This window comes from Meles meles, chromosome 11, assembly GCF_922984935.1.
Source record: "Meles meles chromosome 11, mMelMel3.1 paternal haplotype, whole genome shotgun sequence".
Lineage (NCBI taxonomy): Eukaryota > Metazoa > Chordata > Mammalia > Carnivora > Mustelidae > Meles > Meles meles.
In genome coordinates this window covers 9,519,519-9,541,366 of record NC_060076.1, presented here as the reverse complement: position 1 = coordinate 9,541,366, position 21,848 = coordinate 9,519,519, and the positions used below count along the sequence as shown (strand labels likewise).

General features: G+C 43.8%; 1 protein-coding gene across 7 annotated transcripts in view; it reads right to left on the bottom strand.

The window, feature by feature from the left end:
- The window catches only part of MAPKAP1 (MAPK associated protein 1), a 249,295-nt gene that overhangs the window by 30,922 nt on the left and 196,525 nt on the right, over nucleotides 1–21,848 (bottom strand). For 6 of the 7 annotated variants that reach the window (XM_046022726.1, XM_046022729.1, XM_046022731.1 and 3 more), the window contains 2 exons: nucleotides 14,892–15,032; nucleotides 462–599 (listed from right to left, as the gene is read on the bottom strand). In XM_046022726.1, the coding sequence (XP_045878682.1) occupies nucleotides 462–599; nucleotides 14,892–15,032 (279 nt within the window). The remainder of the gene's footprint in view (nucleotides 1–461; nucleotides 600–14,891; nucleotides 15,033–21,848) is intronic. The other variant, XM_046022730.1, reaches the window with a different exon arrangement.

The following is a 21,848-nucleotide window of genomic DNA, read 5'->3' as shown; positions in this document are numbered from 1 at the left end:
GGGTGTTGACACTTCCGGCTTGATGGATATCTAAATCTAGTCTTCGGCTGCCACAGGAAATCTCCCAGCTTCCCTCGATCTGGCAAAGAAGGCAGGCAGGTCCGGGTCTGACTGCTCAAGTCCCCCACATGGGAAGAGGAAGGGAGCACAAAGTGAAATGAGGGCTCTGGTGAGTCAAATTCTCAGCAGGAACCCGCCCCCATCCCCCAGGGCAGGGCTCTTAAGGTCAGAAGCCAGGCTGTGAGGTTCTCTGCTGCCATCAAGACCTAACAGGATGGGGGTCTATGTCAGGCTCTGGGCACCATAATACAATCCTGTTTGATTAAAAGAAATTTCTGGTAATGAATTAAACAGACCCAAGGAAAAAAGGACACGGTGGCAATATATTCTCCTGGCACCCAGCACACAGAGGGGAAGAGGGGGAAGAGAGAAAGAAGACATAAATAAAAGGGACTACTCACTGGGGCTTTTTTCTTCAGCAAGGTCACAGGCACAGAGCAGGTCAGAATCGATTGAGATGGGTTTCTGCTTAATCCAAAACTTAGTGCTGGCTTTCTGATTCGTAACAGGGTCTATCTCTACTTTGTCTCCAGAGATACCTGTAAGGCCGGGGTGGGGGGTGGGAGGACAAAAAAGAAGCCACAAAAAGTGGAAGGTGTAAGTGATTTCAGTGTAATCATTTGACCAGTTTTTTAAATCCTAAATTGGATGGAAAGAGCTCTTTCTTATGGCTTTGGGGAATGCCACCAGCTCATCAGACTCCAAATGACACACAGAAGTGCACAGCCTGGTTTTCTGGGTTGGGTGAGTTGGGGGAGAAACCACCAAAATCCATACAAAAAAGGTATTAAGAAACATGCTGTCTTAGATGTACCACAGATACAATACAGAGTTTACCTACATATTGTTAACCCTATACAACACCTCTGTGTTGTAGTGAAATAAACCATAATGTGAGGTTCATTTAAAAAAAAAATTTTTTTTTCCATCAGTGATCTTTTGTTTCTTTCTTTCTGGTCTAGAAGAATCTTACACACTAAAAATAGGAAAAAATCTATCTCTTTCCTTTTCTGACACTAAATAATTATCCCAGCTATATTGAGAGGAAGTCACAGGAGGATCAAAGGGTCCTTTACATAAAGCCTTCCAAGTTCAAGTCTGGGAGCTTGGCTTCAGTCTGTGGAGGTCACTGGTTCTCCTCTGAGGGAGAAACAGCACTGGGTGTGAGCTTTATGCAACAAAGACTTTACAACAGGAATCCAGCATGTTAAACACCGGCACTTCGGGTTTCATTTTCAGAGCTGTGGAAGACATAACATACTGTACAGTAGCTGGGAGCAAAGGTTTTCGGAGAACAAAGGTAACGCCAGGGATGAAAGGTGTCCCAGGATAACAGCGGCAGTGCCTGGCAATTGCTCTCCCGGTGTCACTGAGCAGTACATGCTCAGCTGGACACACACGATCTGGGTTAGACGCGCTCTGCTCCCCCTTTTGCCGAAAATCGAGGAATCTGTTCATGGAGTGAGACAAAAACCTTCAATATGCCTTCCAGAGTGGGCCCCAGAGAGAATCTTGAAAGTAATTAATATTTAGGCCATACTTTAAAGGTCAGGGGCAAAGTGGAAAAAAGCAAAATCAAGTGAAGATAGGACATAATTAAAACCATCAAATGTACATACTGTAACAAAAAGATCATCAGAATTAATACCTTTCACCCCATGGATCACACTCGGGAATTTTTCAAGACAACATGAGAAAACTTCGTAGACCAGAAGAAAAAGCAGATAAAAGAAAGAGCTCAATTAAGAAACAAACAAACAAACAAAACCCCCCAATACCACCATGATCACAGTCTGAGAGCAAATTCAAAATTAAACAAGAAAACAAATATAAAAAAAAATTCTAGCGATTAGGTCTGCCACACACTCCATTTCTATTTTGTTTTGTGAATAAAGAAATTCCAAATAGCAGACAAAGAAAGGCAAGAGACCGTGCAGACTCTGGTAGAGTCTTGTCTGCTGTCTTCAGAGGAGACAGTGCAGTACAGTTACTTAACCCTGGTCATTACTGGGTGGTCTTTCGGAAAGATGAACAATTGGTATTTTTTTTTTATTAATTGAATGCTGGAATTTGTCATTAGACATATTTCAGGAACACCATATTTCAATCAGGCACAATGTCCTAAGTTCAGTGGACTCTGGCCGTTCAGGTCTAGATGATTTCAGGAGGGTGAGAATGGATCAGGAGACCAATTTTATTACATTTCACTTAAAATAGATTATGACTACCCAGTTACACTCTTCCCTCCAATTTGGTCATTAATTGTTAAAGATCTGGACATTTCTATAGTTCCCTGAAAAAAGAAAAGTACTTATGCCATGGCTGTTGGTAGCAAGTGGTTTTTTTGTTTTGTGGTTTTTTGTTTGTTTGTTTAGGTCCCCTCTCCTTCCTCTGCTTATTTTGACATTTATAAAAGTCAAAAACGAGCAGAGCAAAATAAATGTGCAAATCTCTTATGTGGAATAAACCCTGCCCCACATTCCTTTCTCAGAAAGAGAAGGGGGGGAAAAATCATCACCAGAGAGGTACGGCTTTAAAATTTTGTTCGACGGCCCCACAACTCCTGAAGCCGTAGTCAGTCAATATTGTTAATGCACCTTGTTAATTTGATAGGATTTGTCAGGTAACTCCACTGGAAAATTATATAAAACTGTTCCAGATGAAAAGATGATAGTGACATGAATTACAGTGATAGAACAATAGTGGAATATAAACCAGAAATGACACCCAAAGTGGCCGCTGATTTATTGCCGTACTGAGTTTGGTTCTGGGCTCCCATGTATATTAGTGCTACAAATCTGGGTCCATTTAGCAGAGGGATGCTCATACATACATCACCAGCTCCTGCTCCAAGCCAAGGTCACTCCCCATGGCATCAATCTTTTCAACAGAGCCTACTTCACAAAGCAGGACTTTTGTAACCATCTCAGATGTAACAGACTCTCGTCCTCTTTCATCTTTCTTTTATCATGTAAAGTACACTTTAACTTCTATTATTTTTATCTGCAAATTGTTACTGTATAGTTCATCCATTTCGGGCTCTATCTCTGCATCAATTGCCTGCGCTCTGCACGGCCACAAGAACACTTTCCCAACGACGCCCTTTCCGGGGATTACTGTGCAGTCACGGTTCGCAGAGGGGAACCCCAATTCCGGCGTTTGGGGAATGAAGATGTGGGAGATGAATGCATTAGGTTCAAGATGGGCAGGCAGGTGGAACACCGTTTAAACAACTGGTGTGTTCCCAAAAAGTTGCCTGTAAATCAGATTTTTTTCTGAATCAAGTCACATTTTCCCACTGACTTCTAGTTCCAGAGATACTTTGTATTCATTTTGGGTTGATCTATAATTGGCACGGGCTCCCAACACTTTAGTTTTAAGTTTCTCTGCCCTGCAGGCTTTCAGTCAAGTAGTTAATGATCTGTAAAACACTTGCCTGCCTAGAGGAGTCAGTATTTAAAGGAACCTGTAGGGGGATCTTTCCTGATGGGAAAAATCCTTTTGTACATTAAATAATCTCACCCTACTTGAGATGTGTGTGTCTCAGCTTCTTCAAGCAGGGCCCACAGCCCACAGGAGCTAATCTGCTCCTGCTGCACAAGTGATGACCCTCTGCTTTCCAGTTCAGGTGGGCCTGAGGTGGTCTAACCTTGGAGCCCACCCTCCCTGAAGGACCCAGAACCCGCTGCTGAAGAGTCTCCAGAACCTAGCCTGGAAGCAAAGAGAGACCACTTCTGTCCCTGCTCGGGAGTCCCAGGTGTCCTTCTTGGTCGAAAGGAGGAAGCAGCCTGGTGGAGAGGTGACCAGTCAGGAGGCTGGCACGACAATCCACACCAGGGATAAAGAGAGGGGAACACCTCTGGCAGCAAACACATGTCAGCGTGGTTAGAGATCGTTTGTGTGCATTGATTCTAATCTCAGGACATCTTTATCCCACTGGTTACTATATTTATCCCTATTTTATAGATGAGAAAACTGAAGCACAGGGAGGTTAAGTAACTTGCCCAAGATCACACAGCTAAAAAGTGGTAAAGCAAGAACTGGGAGAAAGCCAGGAGATTTGGCTCTAGAATCTGTCCTCTTAGCCACTATGCTCTTCTGCAAGAACTGTCCTACATGTTCTGTATTACATGCCCTAGGAGGGGTGAAGGTGCTTGTCCTGGCTTGGGGAACTTTTAAGCCCAGAGCTGCCTGGTTCCCAAGCATGGTATTTCCCACTGCTCCGCACAGCCTCATTCAGCTGGATCCAGACATAATGGGGAATTCTAACTAGTCTTTAATGTCCTCTTTCAATTTTTACCAAGAACAAATAAACATTCAAATGTGCCAATACTTGCACACCTATTTTTGTTCAGACGTGGCAAATCGAAGCCTGAAATCCTATCAATATTCTTCTTTATGACCGCTGAGCATGGTTTTAATGTCCTTGGCTAAAGCTTTTGTGTGAAGTCACGAAGGAAGGACAGGCGTGCTCCTTAAAGTGTCACTTAGGCACTGTTTTTAAGTAATTCAAATTATAAACATATGTCCCAGAAAACAAGGGAAGCTGGTTTAAGTTTACATTTCTCCAACTTAAATGGCTGATAGAGGAACAGTTAATCCAACCATGAGAGAATACAACACAACCATGAAAAAAATATGTATGAGAAAAGCTTTGACTTGGAAAAATTCTTGTGAAGCTAAGTGAAAAGGACAGGAAAAATATTTATAGAAAGGAGATCTAACGGATATGCTCCAAACTGGTAACGGTGGTCAATTCTGGTTAGTAAGATTACATCCTTTCCTTTTCTGTATTATTCCAAAACAGAAATTTCACCCAAAATAAAACAAACCTCATTTTAGGAGCTGACATGTTCTTGGTTTCTACTTCAGGATTCAGTACCCTTTCCCAACTTTTCCAGTGTGGGGAAGGGAGTATGTTGAATCCTGGGATGGGTAATCATGAAAGCAGCCCTACACAAAGACTACGTCCAACTAGCAGCTCTCAAGCACCCAGTGGCTGAGCGGCTGGGAAGGCTGGGAAGGGTTCCCGCTGCGGCATTACGGCCACCCTGGGGCCACCCCCAAAGGCTCTACCTGAGCAGCTGTGAGAAGCGAGGAAGACAGCGCGGGGGCTGGCCTGAAGTGGACAGTGTCAGCCCCTTCCCTCAGAAGCAAGGGATGCCGCTTGCCTTCTTTCCCCAGCTCTCCTCCCCTACCCACTTATCCATGGCCATCCGTCATGACCTTTTCGTGCTCCCACTTCTGACAGCTCCCAGATACAGTGAGTCAAACTTCACTGGAAGCAAACTATCACGCCAACTGTCAAAGGCAGAAAACAATGCCTGATTGCTGTCCTAGGTCAATGCCAGCACATAAATCCTTCCCTAACAAGACAGCTCAAAATAAACAAAAACACAACTCTAACGTACGTACAACTCTCTGGGGAAACTATGTGTCCCAGGCTTTAGAGTTATCACAAGGAGACCTTCGTCTGTTTTAACTAACCAGAAGATTTCCATAAAAGGAAATGAGCACATACATCATCTTCTGCTAACACACTGGATACCTACTTTGGCCTCCCCTGTGCTGGGTCCTGTTGCGTAGAGCGACTGAGAGCTCACCACGCTTCTGATCAGGAAGGCAGTGGTGCAGAGAGGGTAGTGACATGGACTTCAGAGCCAGAGTGTCTTAAGCTGGAGTATCAGTTTGCCTTCCTGATCATGTGACTTTGGACAAGTTACCTTAAAATGGTGATGGTAACAGAATTTATCTCCTGGGCTTTTGTGATGATTAAGTAAGATGTGTAAAGTGCTTGGAATAGTGCTTAATACATCACTGGTGACCTACACCACTATTTCTCGTGACTGTCATTATTGGGGGTTAGGCACTGGGCTAAGAGATAGGACACAGACCCAGAAATGAGGGTCTGGACAGGAAGCTCAGGGAGCCCCAGAAGGGATGTGAACAAGAGGCCTGACTGGCCCTGGTCTGGGCGCATTATCTCCAGGATCTGCTCTACATCCTAGCTTTGGGAGCACCAGGATTCAGAACGAGTGTCGAGCTGGGGAGACCAATAGCCTCACTCTCTGCATCCTTGTAGTAATCTTCCATCACTAAGGGTCACTGGCCATTCTTCTTTCCTGTAACCTCCACCAACAGTGCAGTTTGACATCAGAAAGACTGTTCTCACACCTGGAGCTGTGGAAACATTTGCACTATGGGGACCCCCCCCGCCCCTCCCCCCAGCCCCAACCACCTCCAAGGTCTTTAGGTCATTAGTTTGGGGCTCTTGGGTTTGCCGGCACATTCCCACTACTGTTATCCTGGGAGAACGTACTTTTCCCCTCGTAAGCCTGAGCTTCCTCCTCTGTAAAAGGGGGTAACAAACAGTACCAACTCCCAGGATGTCATGAAGATAGGGTGACATAAGCATGTAAAAAACCCAGCAGAGTGCCTGGCACATAAGACGGCTCAATCAGTTATCAGTGAGATTATTAGAGAAAGTACAGAAAGCTGAAATGACGTACTTCCGCAGGGTGAATGAAGTCAGAAAGTGGTAAAGGTGGGCTGAAGCCCAGGTCTATCTGACCAACTCCAGGATGTATCCTGACCAGTTCACTGCTTCCCACTGCCCCAGAGGTGCATGCCTGACTCTCAGGAGGCATGACCTCCCCTAGGGTACACTTAAAATGCCCTTCTAAGAAGCTAAAACACAAATTCAGCAAAAATTAGGGCATTTAATATTCCGTGCCTCAGTGTATTTCCTGAGTTATTATTTATTTGCTCAGATATCATGAGCTGTGGTTCATTCATCAATTTCCTACAACTTTGAATCTAAGACTAGAAAAGCTCCACTGTTGTTAAATCCTGGAGTAGCTTTTTATATAATTCTACAATCCTCTTGTCTTCGGGTTACCTAGAGCCTTATGAAAGCCTGGAAAAGCCCCTGGGAGTGTCACTGAACAACTCTTTGCTGGAGTGGATTGTGCTGAATCCACACAGCCAATCGATAGCGTCCACAGAGCAGTCAGGGAAGTCTTTGAAACTTGTCTGAATTTACACACAGGATCAGATACAAAGGCTGTTTGGGCTTAATGAGACCTCAGAGATCACCTAGTCTGGGGCTTATATTCTCCATATGAAGAAATTGAGGCTCAGGGTGGGGATATGACTTGTCCGATTTCACCCATTAATGACAGAGCTATACCCATAATTCATATCCCCAAGCTATCAGGCCAGGGTTTAAACAGACCAGCTCTCCTGTCTCAATGCATTAAGTTTATATAGTGGGTATACTCACACTGTGATCAAATGCATTAACAGTATGAAAAGCACTGTCTCCCTTAGGGACCCAAAATAGAAAATAATATCATATTTTGGCCCAAACTATAATGAGACCCAGTAGAGCCTTACATTCTTGAGATCAAGTAGGGTACTAGGCCCAGAATCACTGGTTCCATTCAAGTGCTAACCATCTGAAACCTTTTGGGAACTACAGCTAAGAGCTGCCAATTCCAATGTGTGGTCAGTTAGGGAATGAGTGACAAGCCTGAGTGTACTTGACTAGGCTATTATCTTTGGAATGAAAACTAAGGGGTGGCCTGAACATGAATGAGACCATGAATCAGCACAGCGCTCAGCACAAGGGTAGAGCCTAGTGAACGAGACCTGGGACCAATTCACCCAGTAACACCTGTCCCTGGATGAGGGCTAAGGGCTCTCTGTAAAGAAGGCACTTACAAAGATTGTGTATTAGGGAAGTTAGTTTCCCAAACTAATATTCTCCTGGTAAACAGATGCTTCAAGTGAGCTTACAGCATCCAGTTGGGACGCATATGCCATTTCCCAAGAGAATTTATGGTATCACTCGTAGAGTGGGGAAAGACGAGAGCTTCCTCGAGCTCAAATGCCAAGGGTGAGCGCATGCTAAAAGGAATACAGAACCTTGACGGACGCTCCCTTATCCTGTTCCCATTAATTTCTTTATGCCGGTGGCTCTCAACTTTTCCATTCTCAAGGCTTTCTCAACCATCTGAGGAACCTGATACACTGTCAGTTATAATCCTGGATTATTCAACAGGTGTTTTCAAAAGGGTAGGTCTGGGAGGGGGGAATTAGAGGAAGGTACAGAGTTAGGAAAAACCTTGAGTTTTTGCTATTCCCTATCAGGGGATTTCCCTTGACCCAATCACTGCATTAAGCACTAATGTAAAAAAAAAAAAAATGTTTTTTTCCTTTTTTTTCTGGAGGTAGTCTTGATAGTATTTGTCCTGGTCTTTCATAAGCTCATTAGCTCTTGTTAAGTTCTGTTGCAAAGTTTGGTTCAGAAAATGTTGTCACAACAGGGACAGAACCATCCTGTGATATTAGACTGCCATCCTCCAATTACTCAGCGGACCCAGGGATTCTGGAGCAAAGTGTGATGGATGTCTCTCATGATCATTTCTGTGTATCTCAATGGAGGAGGCTATCTACTTGGTATTCGGTAAGAAAAATGAAACAGAAGTGGAGGGAAAACCCATCCACTTGCTAAGAACCCTCATTTCCAGATTATGTAATTACTCCAACTATATTCCATAGGTACCCCAACTGGAAAATGACAGGGGCAAGTATTTTATTCATAGAGCCACACAGAGCACCAGAGTGAGTAGAAAAAAAAAAAAGTGCAGGCCACAGCTGTTTGCTTTCACTCATTTAGTCTCGTGTTAATGTGCTTCGTAAGTCTGCATATTGTATTAGGAAACGGCACCGTAGTGAAGTCTTCCCTGAGCGCTGGCTCGTAGATATTGACTAGGGGGTTAAATAATAACTGCGATAGGACAGATAAGCCAGGGAAGACAATAGATGGCAAATACGCTGCCTCTCATCATGCTCAGGCCCAGGGCAGGCATTTTTAATCAATCACAGAGTTTCTTTATGTTGCCCTCAGACGCAGCTCCAGATGCCGCCTCAGCATAATGCTCTGGGCAGCCATCGCAAGCTTGCCTGGAGTCCGTTCACGAGATGAAACCTCTCTGCCTTCTCTACGATATGTGCTATTGTACTTGATATTTTTGATAGATAACTACTCGGATCACAAGTGTTATGATTATACATATGGATTGTTTTATGAAGAGACAGTGAAGGTAACCATGGAAGCTTTCAGCAAGATTATTTTATGAGACAGTCTTGATCGGCAAATCCTGCACAGGGTCTGTGTATCTTCCAGGGGATGATGTTAGGTTATATATGCAATTACGACACAGATGGAATTCACGGGATACTACGGATTCAGTAACCTAAACCTCTGGTGCCCTGGGGAAGGTCTAACCTGACAGATGATAAGGTGAAGGGATCAAGTGAACACAGTGGCACAACTGTCAAAGCACTTCTCAGCCCGAGACCCTGCGTGGGGCACACCAGGCTGACCTGCCCAGTCAGTAAAAACAAGCCTTGGACAAAGAGATAAGAAGCAAGAAAGTCCTTTGGATACTGAGAGGCTACATTTCCCAAGCCACACAATTAAGGGGAGATTCTGAGCTAGCTGGTCTGGGATGGGATCAGGGACTTGGTGATTCTGATAGGCAGTCAGGGTTGCAATCACTGCCCTGATGCATTGTGTAAGTAGGAGGTGTACGATGGGGGTATCTTGGTCCTCTCTGCTTTGTTTCTTATACGGGTTTCTGGCAGCCCCTTGGCTAGGGCATCATAATTCAGCTTCCCAACACATACGGATAATACACTCTGGGCTTCCTAGATTGTGGCTGGCATTCACCACCTGACCCTTTAGTTTGGTTTTCTCCAAACCCACTTTAACTGTCAGCCTTGGCATCTCTGGGCAGCACACATGTCCTAGCGTCTGACGCTATGGTCAGGCACATGGGATCAGACACACGGGAGATCATGTTAATGGAAATGACCTCAACTTGGTATAAGCTCAAACAAAGTCTACACTTACGGGCACCTGTACTTTCAGGCCCAACACAGAGGGGAAGCAGACAAGACGAAATAGTCCAAGAATGATTCTGAGAAAAAATGGGAATGGTCAGGCATGACGGTTTTATGTGGTAAACTTTCCAGGCTGACAGGGCAGGGATGGTGAATAGACCTTGACTTAAGAACCAACTTCAACTGACTGCTAGCGATCGTTTACAGGGCCGTATTAGAAAGGGTTCTGAGATCGGGTCTGCGCCCAGAGGGAAGCGGTGCAGTGACTGGTAAACAACGTCAACGGAGGACGGGCCAGCAGCACACGTGCTACCCTGACCCTGACCTCCAGAAGCTGGGGCAGGGGAAGAGGGAGGATGTGTAGCATTTTGGAACTGGCCAGTAAGTAATCACTTCCTTTGTGAAGGCAAGTTATTAATGACTGAGGCATCCACGGCCTGATGGATTGGGCTTGTTGTATGGGACTGGGCTTCAGTCCCAGTTCTGTTACTGGGACTGGATATCCTGCTGTATATCCTGACGGCTGGGAGGGAGGGAAAGAAAGTTAGTGCTTATTAAGTAATAGCCGTGTGCCAGTAAACACTAAATTCTCCGTACACATCCCATTACTTCATTTATTCCTCTAAGCCTTGTTTTTTTGAGTCACGAAATGGGAGTAATATCATCAGTGTTCTGTGTGGATTAAATAAGGTGCGGGGGTGAAAGTTGGCCGTACACTGCAAACTGTCCCAGAGGTACAGAGTGCTCGTGAGATGACAATCTGCCTTCAAGGCATAACACGGTAGCTAGGTGCAGGACTCAGGCTTAGGCAGTCTTGGGTTCCGATCCCAGCTTCATTAGTTAACAAGTAATTGTTCCCTATATCCTAGTTTCCTCATATAAGAAACGGAGATAATATCAGTACTACCCAGTAATAGTGACAGGATTATAGGAGGCAAGAATAAGAGTGATCAGCAAAGTGCCTGGCCCATAGCAACATACACTTGATAGAGAACTACTTTCAAAAATTGTAATTCTTCATGTTAATATTATTTAAAAAGATCAGGTCTTTGCCGTAAGTTTCACTAATGGACGCCAATAAAGTTTTTCAATCTCAGAAACGTCTGGTGGAAAATCAGTTTAAGTCTGGGTCTTGCAGATCCAAGTTTGAGTCCCTCCTCGCCTGACTTTCTCAGAAGCAGATGGCAGATGGTGAAACGGAAGCACGGGCCACGACTACCCAGTCAGGAGACAAGCAGCCGTGATGGCCCCGCGGAGCCTGGGAATTCTGCTTGCTGCCGTGTGCTCCTATGTACCACTGACTCAGAGTGCATGGGCAGTTTTCTGTGGAATCAGCAGGGCTGCTGGGGAAATGCCGCACACAGACACTTCCCACTTAGAAGAACTTGCCACAGGGGGCGAGGGAAATCTCTGCTCTGACACAGGATGGATGAGAGGAGGAGACCATCCATCAGTGTCAGGAAAGATCAGAAGCACCTGGCTAGTCAGTTGAAATAAAATAAATTATTTACTGATCTCAGAACCCAGCTGCTCACTCAAATGCTCCTAAAAGGTGCGCTGTTTGCTGCCCTGTACTTTACAATAGATTCAGTTTCGGAAAGAAAGAATTCCTGGATCACTCAGCAGGTCTTTGTTGTTGTTACTATGAAAATGAAAGGGTGTTACCTGCTTTGCAGGGAGGGAGAGGGGGTCTAAAGTTACATACGGAACTCAACTACGTGGCAGTAGAAATGGGCTTATTTATTCACTGTACTCATGGGCGCCGTTTCTGTGATTGTCACAAAATTCTTTAGGACTAATGAATGAAATTTCTGTTTATAATCCTCAAGATTGAGCTTAGATTCGTAACTGAAACAAGTACTCTGACAACATCTGATTGTCTGGAAGCTCCTTGGAGCTGTGTCTCTCCACCAGAGGGTGCCATGTGTACCACTGGAAACACCCAGAGGTGACTGGGGCCTGGCCTCTTGACACACTTCTGAGAACTACTGCTCTAGGGAGAGACACCTGCATCACTCTCATCATCCGTTTCTACCTGACAAGGCTTCTCTACTGTAGCTACAAGTGAAACCTGGCCAAAAGAGCCACTACCTAACCCGACTGATGTGGTTAATTTCAAGATGGCAGACTAGGACAGAAAGCTGTGGGCAAAATAGGTCGACAGCGGCAACAATAACAACACTAAGACGAGCTTCTATTCAGAACAGAGCTTCTATGGGCCATATACTCTTTTTTCTATCTTGAAAGGTAAATGTTGTAACTCCCGTTCTAGAGACGACAGAAACTACGACTGAAAGGAGAAGGCATTTTCCCAAGGTGACACTGCAGGCAAGCGGTAATGCTGGGATTTAAACCCAGTCCTGACTACAGACTAGGGCTCTGCCCCCAGATCCTTTTGTGGGCCTGTTCCTTTAAGTGAATATACATGTCAGAATCTGATGAATTAAAGTTTGGCTTTTTGCCTCTGGAAATAATGTGTGGGAAAGAAGCCGATGATCTTGATTATTTTTCCAAAGCACTGCTTTTTTTTACTTCGGGAATTCGTGGACTTACTGATGATGTTCACCTGGGAAAATTCCTGCCTTGATCCTGGCTGCAGTTGGGCTACTTACTGGGTTTCCTAAAGCTAGACTCACTCCTTTGTTCCTGGGAAGGTACTGCAGGCAAACACAAACTAGACGTCTGCACAGAATTCTTCTTTTAGTAACTTCTACTAGAAATATACAATACAAAGTGCATGGTCCTAAGAGTGTCTATAACTTGATTTTTCCACAAAGTCCACACAAGAATGTAATCAGTGCCCAGATCAAGAAATGAAACCTTACCGGCATCCCCAGACTCCCCTGCAGTCTCCACAGCGTCTGCTCCCCACAGATAACCACCATCATTACTTCTACACCATAGGTTATTGTGTATTTCTGGAAGGCATTTACACTCACCACTAGAGCACCAACATTATTTTTGTGTATTTCTAAATATTACATAGTAGAATAATATAGTATGGACCTTTCCCCCTGTTCTGAATCTGGCTTCTTTTTGAGCAGCCTCATTATTTTTATTTCTATGAGAAGAACCAGGAAAAGCAGCCCTAGGAAGAAAGACAGTAAAGAGTTTTATGTTTTAAGAATCAACATTATGAATAAGTATTTTTTGTTTTAACCATTTTAGATATTTAGCATTTTGTTTGTTTTTGTGAGAAGGCTGAAACAGGTCCACAAAGGAGAAAGAAGGTGGGTTCTGCGGTTTTGGTTCCAAGTTCCTGGGTGCTAACTCATCCGGTTAGTCTGTTAGAACCACCATCATCCTAGCAGCTGGTGTTTGCTGAGGCCTTGCTACGGGCCAGGTGCCTTCCTAAGGACTCTGCATGTGTGAGGACACTTCATTCCCGTAAGTACCACATCTGTGAGACAGGGACTATTGTCTTCAGTTTACCAACGAGGGAAGTGAGGCTCTGAACCATCGGCCTGTGGTGATGCAGCTAATAAAGGAGCCAGGGTTTGAACCCCAGCTTCTAGTTCCACAGTCTGTCCACTGCATGTTCCACCAAAGGCTCCCATTTCCAGAAAGTCCGCCGCCTGCCAGGCCCTGTGCTGAGTGCTTCGCGTGGCCCATCTGAATTGCTCCCCTAGGTAATCTGAAGAAGTTGGTGCTACTGATACTCTCGTGTAGACACAATGGAATCGAGGCTTGGCGAGCTGAAGTCACTTGCCCAATGCAGCTGGCTATGGGCAGAGCCACGATTCAGAGCTGCTGCGAGTCTGGTGCCCCGTCTGACTTACTCAGCTCTCCTGTCAGCGTGCGTCAAGCTCCAGGCAGTCAGGTTGGGGAGGAATATTTGTAGAGGTTTTTTTTTTTTTTTTTAATTTGCAGAGATTTCTGAGGCTTATTACAAATTAGCCACATGAACACCAGCACTGCAAAAGCCTTTATTATGAGACACATAGAGAGCATCTGTGAGAAACCTATCGTCAGCGGGCCTCAGAGCTGGAGTACAAACCTCCTCCCTTCACACACAGGCAGACGAGGCCTGGGAAGGGGCGGTGTGGCAGAGGCCGGTCCCAGAGCCAGGGTACAGGTCAGCTCCCTGACTAAGCCTGGCATCCACGCCTGCTCCCCGCTCCTCCCAGTGTCCTTTCATAGGCAGCAGGTGCACTTAAGTCAGCCAGACCAGCATTCTGCTCCCAACACCACCACCTACCTGCTATGTGAGCTCAGGCATCAGACATTACCTCTCTGGCACCTCATTTACCTTCTTTGCTAGATGGCGAAGGTATAAATACCTACCTTTGTGGTAGCTCAGTAGTGTCTGTGAAGCACTTAGCACGGTGCCTTATACACAGACGTACCTATAAATGACAGCCGTGACCATGATGATGCTGTAATACTGACTACTGTGACACTTTTTCTACTCCCGTTATGTTGTCAGTCAAAACAGAAATTTAGCACTTAATTGAACAAATTAATCCAAATATTAATTGAAAGTTAATTCTGGATTATTTGCTGAAGATCCAAATATAACTTCTAAGATCATTAAAAAGCTTCCTGAATAAAGGCATGAATGAATAAGCAATGAATTCACCTGAGCAAAAAAAGGCGAGTGGCAAAGCTACAGAGCAGTTCTAAGGATAGCATGTAAGAGAATTACAGAATGGAAGAATTATGGGACTTCACAGAAGTCAATCAGTTTGAAAAGAGTCTCAAGTTAGCTCTATTTCTAATCTGCTTCATAAAAAAGAAGACAAGACAGAGCACTCAGGTGGGGGAAAAGGAGGTACTTTACATTTCACTGTTTAAACATTTTCTCTGAAAACAAAGTACCATTAGTCATTCAGGTCACGTAAAAGCCGGATCTTGTTTCTTTTCCGTTTTTATGCTGACCACTGATACAAAGGGCCCAGTCCCTCATCGGTTCATGCACTTACCTAACTGGACATCGGTCGTGAATCGTAGTCTGTGGATCATGCTGACTTTGAACGACTTGTAATGGTGGCTGCTAAGCATATCCTGTACTGTAGCTATGTCAATTTGTGAATCTTCCTCAAAAACTCCGTCTGCCCTTGAACCTGGGGAGGAAAAAACACTTTAACACATAAAGATACATGAGGCTTGGCAAATGGTGTCTGCTTAAAATGCTTTGGGATAAATTAAAATAATATGGGCTATTTAATTTCGAGAAGAAAAGGCTGAGCGATGACTTAATAATGCCATTCCAGTAAACAGAGAATGGTAGCATATTCATCATTCAACAATTAATTCCACAAACACTGCCTATTCCATGGCAGGCCCTTGGCTGGGCAGCAGGGATACGCAAGGATAGAAAGACTGCTGCTTGCCAGAAGCTCTCCATCTCCATGAGAATAAGTTCAAAGCACAAAAGCATGGGCGGTCACACTTCTTGTTTCTTTTCCTCATAATAATTTTTCCAATCATAAAAGTAATCCATGCTCTTGAAGAATTCTTGTGCTTTCCAAGATTTTCAGACTGTTCATTGGTTTCCCGTCTTGTACCCCACAGTCTCCACTGGTGCGGGCACGAATCTGCTCCTGCTTTTAACAGTCTCCTCACTGGCCTTCTGGGCACCAGGCACTCTGTGCAATCTAGCCACCACAGGACTTTCGGATTCATACAGCTTTCTGAAGCTTTGATCATTTATTCACTCGCTCGATGTCCAGGGAGAGCTTTGTGCATGCTCAGTACTCTGATACATGATACTGGGGACAAATAAGAAGGCTGGTGCTCGAAAATCCTCCCTGGCTTCGCATGGCCTCCTGGATGCGGCACTGTTTCCAGCCAAGCAATGAAGGCTGCCCATAATCTGGCTGAGACATAATTTTTCAATTTTACATCGTCATTTCTCATCCACACCTTCTTGTAGCACCCCCCAAACTCCTCAGACAGCACACCAAGTCCAGGTTTTTCTATTTCTGGGCCTTTGCTAGCCTAGAACACCCCTTCCAACCTTAACCTGTACTTGCCAAAACTCCACCCAACAGCTCCAACTCTGTCTCCTTCTGAATTCCATAGCAGTTGGTTTATACTGGACCCTGGAGCCAGGCAGGCCCAGGTTCAATTTCCAGCTCTGCCTCTAACTTGCTATATGATATAGGGCAAGTGACTTTCTCTCTCTGAACCCCAGTTTTTACCATGCACAGAATGCCAAAATGTATTTGAAGACTCTAACACATAATACGCTTAATAAAATAGCAGTCATGATTATTTTTATTCTGTCACAGAGGACCACATACATTCAGCCTTGCACTTAAATTGCTGAGTGGTTGCTCTAGCCTAATTTGGAAGCTTTTTGACAGTACAGTTTCTCATTCATCTCTGTACCTCTGCAAGCAGTACAGACAGCTGGATGAGCTGGTATGCTCTTGCTAAATTTGCTAAATTAAAATAAAATAAAATAGGAACCAATGTGGGGGTGCCTGGGTGGCTCAGTGGGTTAAGCCTCTGCCTTCAGCTCAAGTCATGAGTTCAGGGTCCTGGGATCAAGCCCTACATCAGGCTCTCTGCCTCACCCCCACCTGTGGGACGGGAGCACCTGTACAGCAGAGGCCAACCAGAGCAGGGTGCCCTAAGCTTTGTGTGGAACACCCAGAGATGGCCCACAGGAAAATCCAGAGAGAACTTGGGACAGAGCTGGAGGAATGGAAAACGCTAGATTTGGGTATGAAATAGTAAACTTCTGTTACATAAATGTCAGTCTGACAATTATACATTTTTCCTCTCCATAGTTACTATTTACAGGGTAAGTTTTTAAGTCAAAGTTAGTTTCTGGCGACTTTACACTGAACTCATTTATTGGGAATTGTGAATTTGGTTTCCAAACCCTACAATTACTCCCAGCTAGAATAACTCCAGCCCCTACAATAATGTTCTCCTCACAATGAAGACGCAGCCTCACCTGCACTGGGTCATTTACTCGATGCCATCCACTGAATGGCATGGCCATTCACTGGGCCTGTAATACGGTCCCATTTTTGAGTATTTGTGCATATTGTCCTCCTGCCCAGGTCACCCTTCTCCCCACTTCACTCTCTCCTGACCTGTATTTCCAGGTCTCCTCCCTATTCTTCCTGAAGAGCTTAGATCAAGTGACACTCCAGGGAAAGCTTCCCTGACCCTGGGCCCCCAAGTCTAGCACAGCTCCTTTTACCACTGCACCCAGCATTTTCCTGCAGAATGCTGTCACAGCTGATCATTATCGGTCTCTGCCCCAGGAGGGCAGGCAGAGTGACTGTTTTACTCACCATTATAGCCTAGACCCTGCTAGTGCTACCACGCCCAGAATAAAGCATGAAAATGATTTTGATGAAAATTTACTGGATGAGTAGGAGTTGCCATGTCCACAGGAAGGTGTAGATCAGAGAGGCTGAGTGACTTAACGAACATCATATCGCTAGGATCAGAAGAGTTACACTCAACATCTGTAAGGGACATTAGGTAACCTTGCTACCTTTCTTTGGACACCTGTAATTTTGGACAGAGGCGTCATGGTCGCAAGCACTTCTATCATCTGGGTAATGTCCATCTCTTAAACCAAGAGGCCGGCTAGAACTTCCAGAGTTTCAAATAATCATTCACTTTCCCCAATACACACTTTACTGAAACAGAACTGCAAAGATGTTTATTTCTATTTTCAGAACCTTTTAAATTGGAGAACTGTGGAGAATTTTGGTGATATTAAAATCCTTTCATATTTTAAGAATCAGTTAAAGCCATCTTATCTGAGAAAATGCCATTATTGGATACAACTCACCTCAAGAACTTCCGTTTTCTTTATTAATTAGTATTTTCTAAATATTGCAGGTATTTGATTTGGAAAGGGGTAACAGCTCATTATGCTAAAATGCCAATTACTAAAAAAAAAAACAAAACCCCACACTTAAGAGTTTTACATTTTATGATGTTGGATTAAAACCAATTTAAAAATTACTATAACGTGACATATAATTTTTTACTGAGCAATTTCAATGCCAGCTGCTAATAAAGCATCTTAGCTGTAAATGATAATTCAGATGCTTTTAGATAAAGTGGTGCATAAATATGGCTGGAAATTGATTTAGCTTCTTACAGAAGCTACTGAAGAATGACATATTTTGTTTAATACACCAGCTAATGTAGTCCTAAAAGCTCAAACAAGTGCCAGTTTTCACTCCTAAATTTGCTGTGGGAGATTAATGAAAACTTTATATTTTGCTGAAATGTTAATAATGGGCAGATGAGATGATAGGATTTTAGTAGAGGTCTTAAAGCTATGGAATAACCAGCAAGGCTTGTCAATTTCCGTATATTAATTTTGTTTAAGACTTATATAGCTGGAGCTGGCTCAACACACTAATGCTTCTTGCATTGACCTTCTACTCTCCAACAGTGTAAATTCATATCCCATTTGGGGATTTAAGCCCCCCTGATACTTTGGTAAGTCCTGAGCCTTGCCCCAGATGACAAGGGCTGTGTTTGCATTAGAAGAGCAACAACACCTGGGGGAGTAGGGAGCGAATGAATACTCCTGTGTTCGCCTCGAGTACGTGCTACCCACCCCCCAAGCAGGTCATCTGCTGAACTTCAGGTCTTGGAGTTACACAGCCATTTTTCAAAGTAGGCTCAGGAGTGCCACTGCTTGGAGGGGGCACGTGTACACGTATAGATCAGTCAGCCATATAACTTGCAACTACTCTCCCCATGCCAGTGGGACGCTAGACTACGGAGGCACGCTGGTGAGGATAAGGCAGGGTTCCTGATCTTCAGAAGCTTACAGATTTGGTAGTAGGAACACAAAGAAAACAGTACGCGGCAGAAATGCTGCACACAACAGACACTTTATCTCTAAAAAACATCGGAAGCAGACTGTATCAAAAGCATGTTTCGGACTAGAAAAGTTCAAAGACTTTGTATGTATACCTTTACTGTTTGTATCCTTCCAGAAAGGAGTGAACCCAACCATACGTAGGTGCAATACCATTTGCATGTTAAAATTATTACTATATATCAATTTCACATTTAAAAACCCACTCCTGTTAGAGAAGACATTTTTTATCTATTTAAGGTAAAAAGAGAGAACCAGAATGTCTTAGAAATAAACATATTAAAAAAAAAAAAAACCACTCCCAAACTGTTAATTTAATTGAAACATAACCCTTTGGTATTTTGTTAAATGAGCAATTAAAAAGGTCACAAGCAATTAAATGAAACAAAAGCCACACTGTGTTCATCTACATTAATGCTGAACTGGGTCTCCTCCTGAATGACAAGATAAATTGTAATGGTGCCTTCAAAGACTTCACAATGTATTTTGTCAAAGTCGGGAGTGTTAATGTCTCTATGTGCCATGGATTACCATAATGTATCGTGTCAAAACGCTCGAGCTGCAATAACTCAAAGATGTATTGTGATAGATCAAATTTTGGGGTGGGGCCTAAAAGTGACTTGACATCAGTGTGCTCAGATGGACTGACACCAGGCTCCAGAAGAATGACAGAAAGCCCGTTTGTAATTTGTAAAGGTTTGTGGGACAAAATCTAAGCGAGGAAGGAGCCTGGCTATCGAAAGGAGAGAATGAGAAAGGAGGAAACAGGAAAGGCACCTATCTTAATGGCAAAGTCAGGCTTTGGCAAGAGGGGGTTGAGGGAAGAAGGAGGCAGGCAACGTCTAGGGCCTGAAGCAAAGAAAGAAAGAGGAGGTGCTGAGGGTGCCCAGGGCTGAGAAGTAGCCTTGGGACTTAACACTGGAAAGAATCTGGAACATAGAGTTCAGAGATGTAGGTTCAAATCTTAACTCTGACATCAAGGGTCAAGAGTGGGTCAAACCTTACCCAAGATTCCATTAAAAAAAAAAAAAGATTTTATTTATTTGACAGAGAGAGACATAGCAAGAGAGGGAACACAAGCAGCAGGAGTGGGAAAGGTAGAAGCAGGCTTCCCACCCAGCAGGGAGCTGAATGTGCTGCTCAGTCCCAGGACCCCGGGATTGTGACCTGAGCTAAAGGCAGACGCTTAATGACTGAGCCACCCAGGTGCGCCTAAGATTCCATTTTGGGGAAGAGAGAGAACTGGGACAAATCTGTTGAACTTGAGTCCACATTCCTTCCTCTGTACTTCTCCTTCCCCTCACATCTCACCACCTTCCTACAGGCAGCAGCAAGGAGACAGATGGGTAGGTAACTGTAAACTGAGTCAGGGGTTCACACAGTACAGTCCAGGACCCAGTGGAGGGGTGATCCCCAAGAAGCATTTCAGGGGTCCATTATCTCAATATTAACAGTAAGACATTATTGGCCCCTTTTCATGCCTATTATCTTATAAGGGCACAAAGTAATAACAAGTGCACAAGTTCAATGATATGATTCTGATTCCACATTGCAACTAACCTTAAGAATTAATCACTTGGGGGCGCCTGGGTGGCTCAGTGGGTTAAAGCCTCTGCCTTCAGCTCAGGTCATGATCTCAGGGTCCTGGGATCGAGCCCCGCGTCGGGCTCCTGCTCAGCAGGGAGCCTGCTTCCTCCTCTCTCTCTGCCTGCCTCTCTGCCTACTTGTGATTTCTGTCTCTCAAATAAATAAATAAAATCTTTAAAAAAAAATTAATCACTTGAGCTTTGGTATATTAAGGAAAATTAATATCCACTATTTCTGAAAAGGCTGTTGAAATACTCCTACCTTTTCCAACCACATATCTATGTTAGGCCAAATTTTCTTCATATACTACAACTGAATAGCAGACTGAATGCAGTAGATATGAAAATCAAGATGCCATCTATAAAGCTAGACGTTACAGAAATCTGCAAAAGTATATATATAAAACAGTGCTCACTGGTTCAGGTGATTAGCCAATGATTTATCTTCCTGATGGAACAAAAATAAATGCTCTTAAGAGAAAGAAAATGGAAAACAAAAGAAAATATAGCTATTTTTCATAAAAATTTGTTAACAAGTAATGGATTTATTATTACTTTTTAATGAATTCATAAATATTTAAAATTTTCTCGGTTTTTATTCCCAATAAGTAGATATAACCCAATAAACAAAAGCTCTTTGGGGTCCTCAATAATTTTTAGGAGTGTAAAGAGGTCTAAGACCAAGAAGCTTGAGAGCCACTGCCTTTATTGGTCCTTATGCCATGCCTGGATGTCTCTCTGGACAATCATTATGAGATACAGAAGTACGGCTACAGCTGTGTATGCGCAACACACCTGAAAACAAACACAAACAGAAAGCAGGGACACACATTACAAGAATAACAGGCTGCTGTCAGGGGATCAGATCAAGACTAATTATAATTAATACTGTTCTATGTTTAAAAATTGTTTTTGTGTATGTGATTTCACTGAAACTGAGGGAGACATTTAGAAGTACATATATGACCTCCTTTCAGACAAATGGGCGCTAATCATTAAATCAAAGCTCAGATGAACTCACTGTATGCTACCGGCAGATGTCTTATGTTCATAGATACAAATCACACAGGACTTCGAACTTCATTTTATGGTTCAGTAACTCTTAGACCAAGTCAAAAAGCTTGAATGTAGTTATAAGTTAAAGCAACTTCAATCTCCCTTTCCCAAAAAGATCTATGCCAACTCTAGGACTCAACCAGAAGATGATGGCCTTTGTTACAACCTCACCTTTAAACTCTCTATAGCTGGATGATACGGTTGACTGATCCTAGCAGGTTCACAAATAGTCACTCAGCACCAACCACAGATGGGGGACTGTGCTAGTGCTTCAAGAACACAGGAGGATGGCAGGATTCCCAGACGATGGAAAGGGGACAGGCAATCCAGAGTGGGAAAAACGTGAAGTCCATAAAGTGGGAGCAAGCGTTTGCATTTGGTTGGAGCAAAGATTGTGTGAAGGGGAACAGTGGAAAATAAAATGG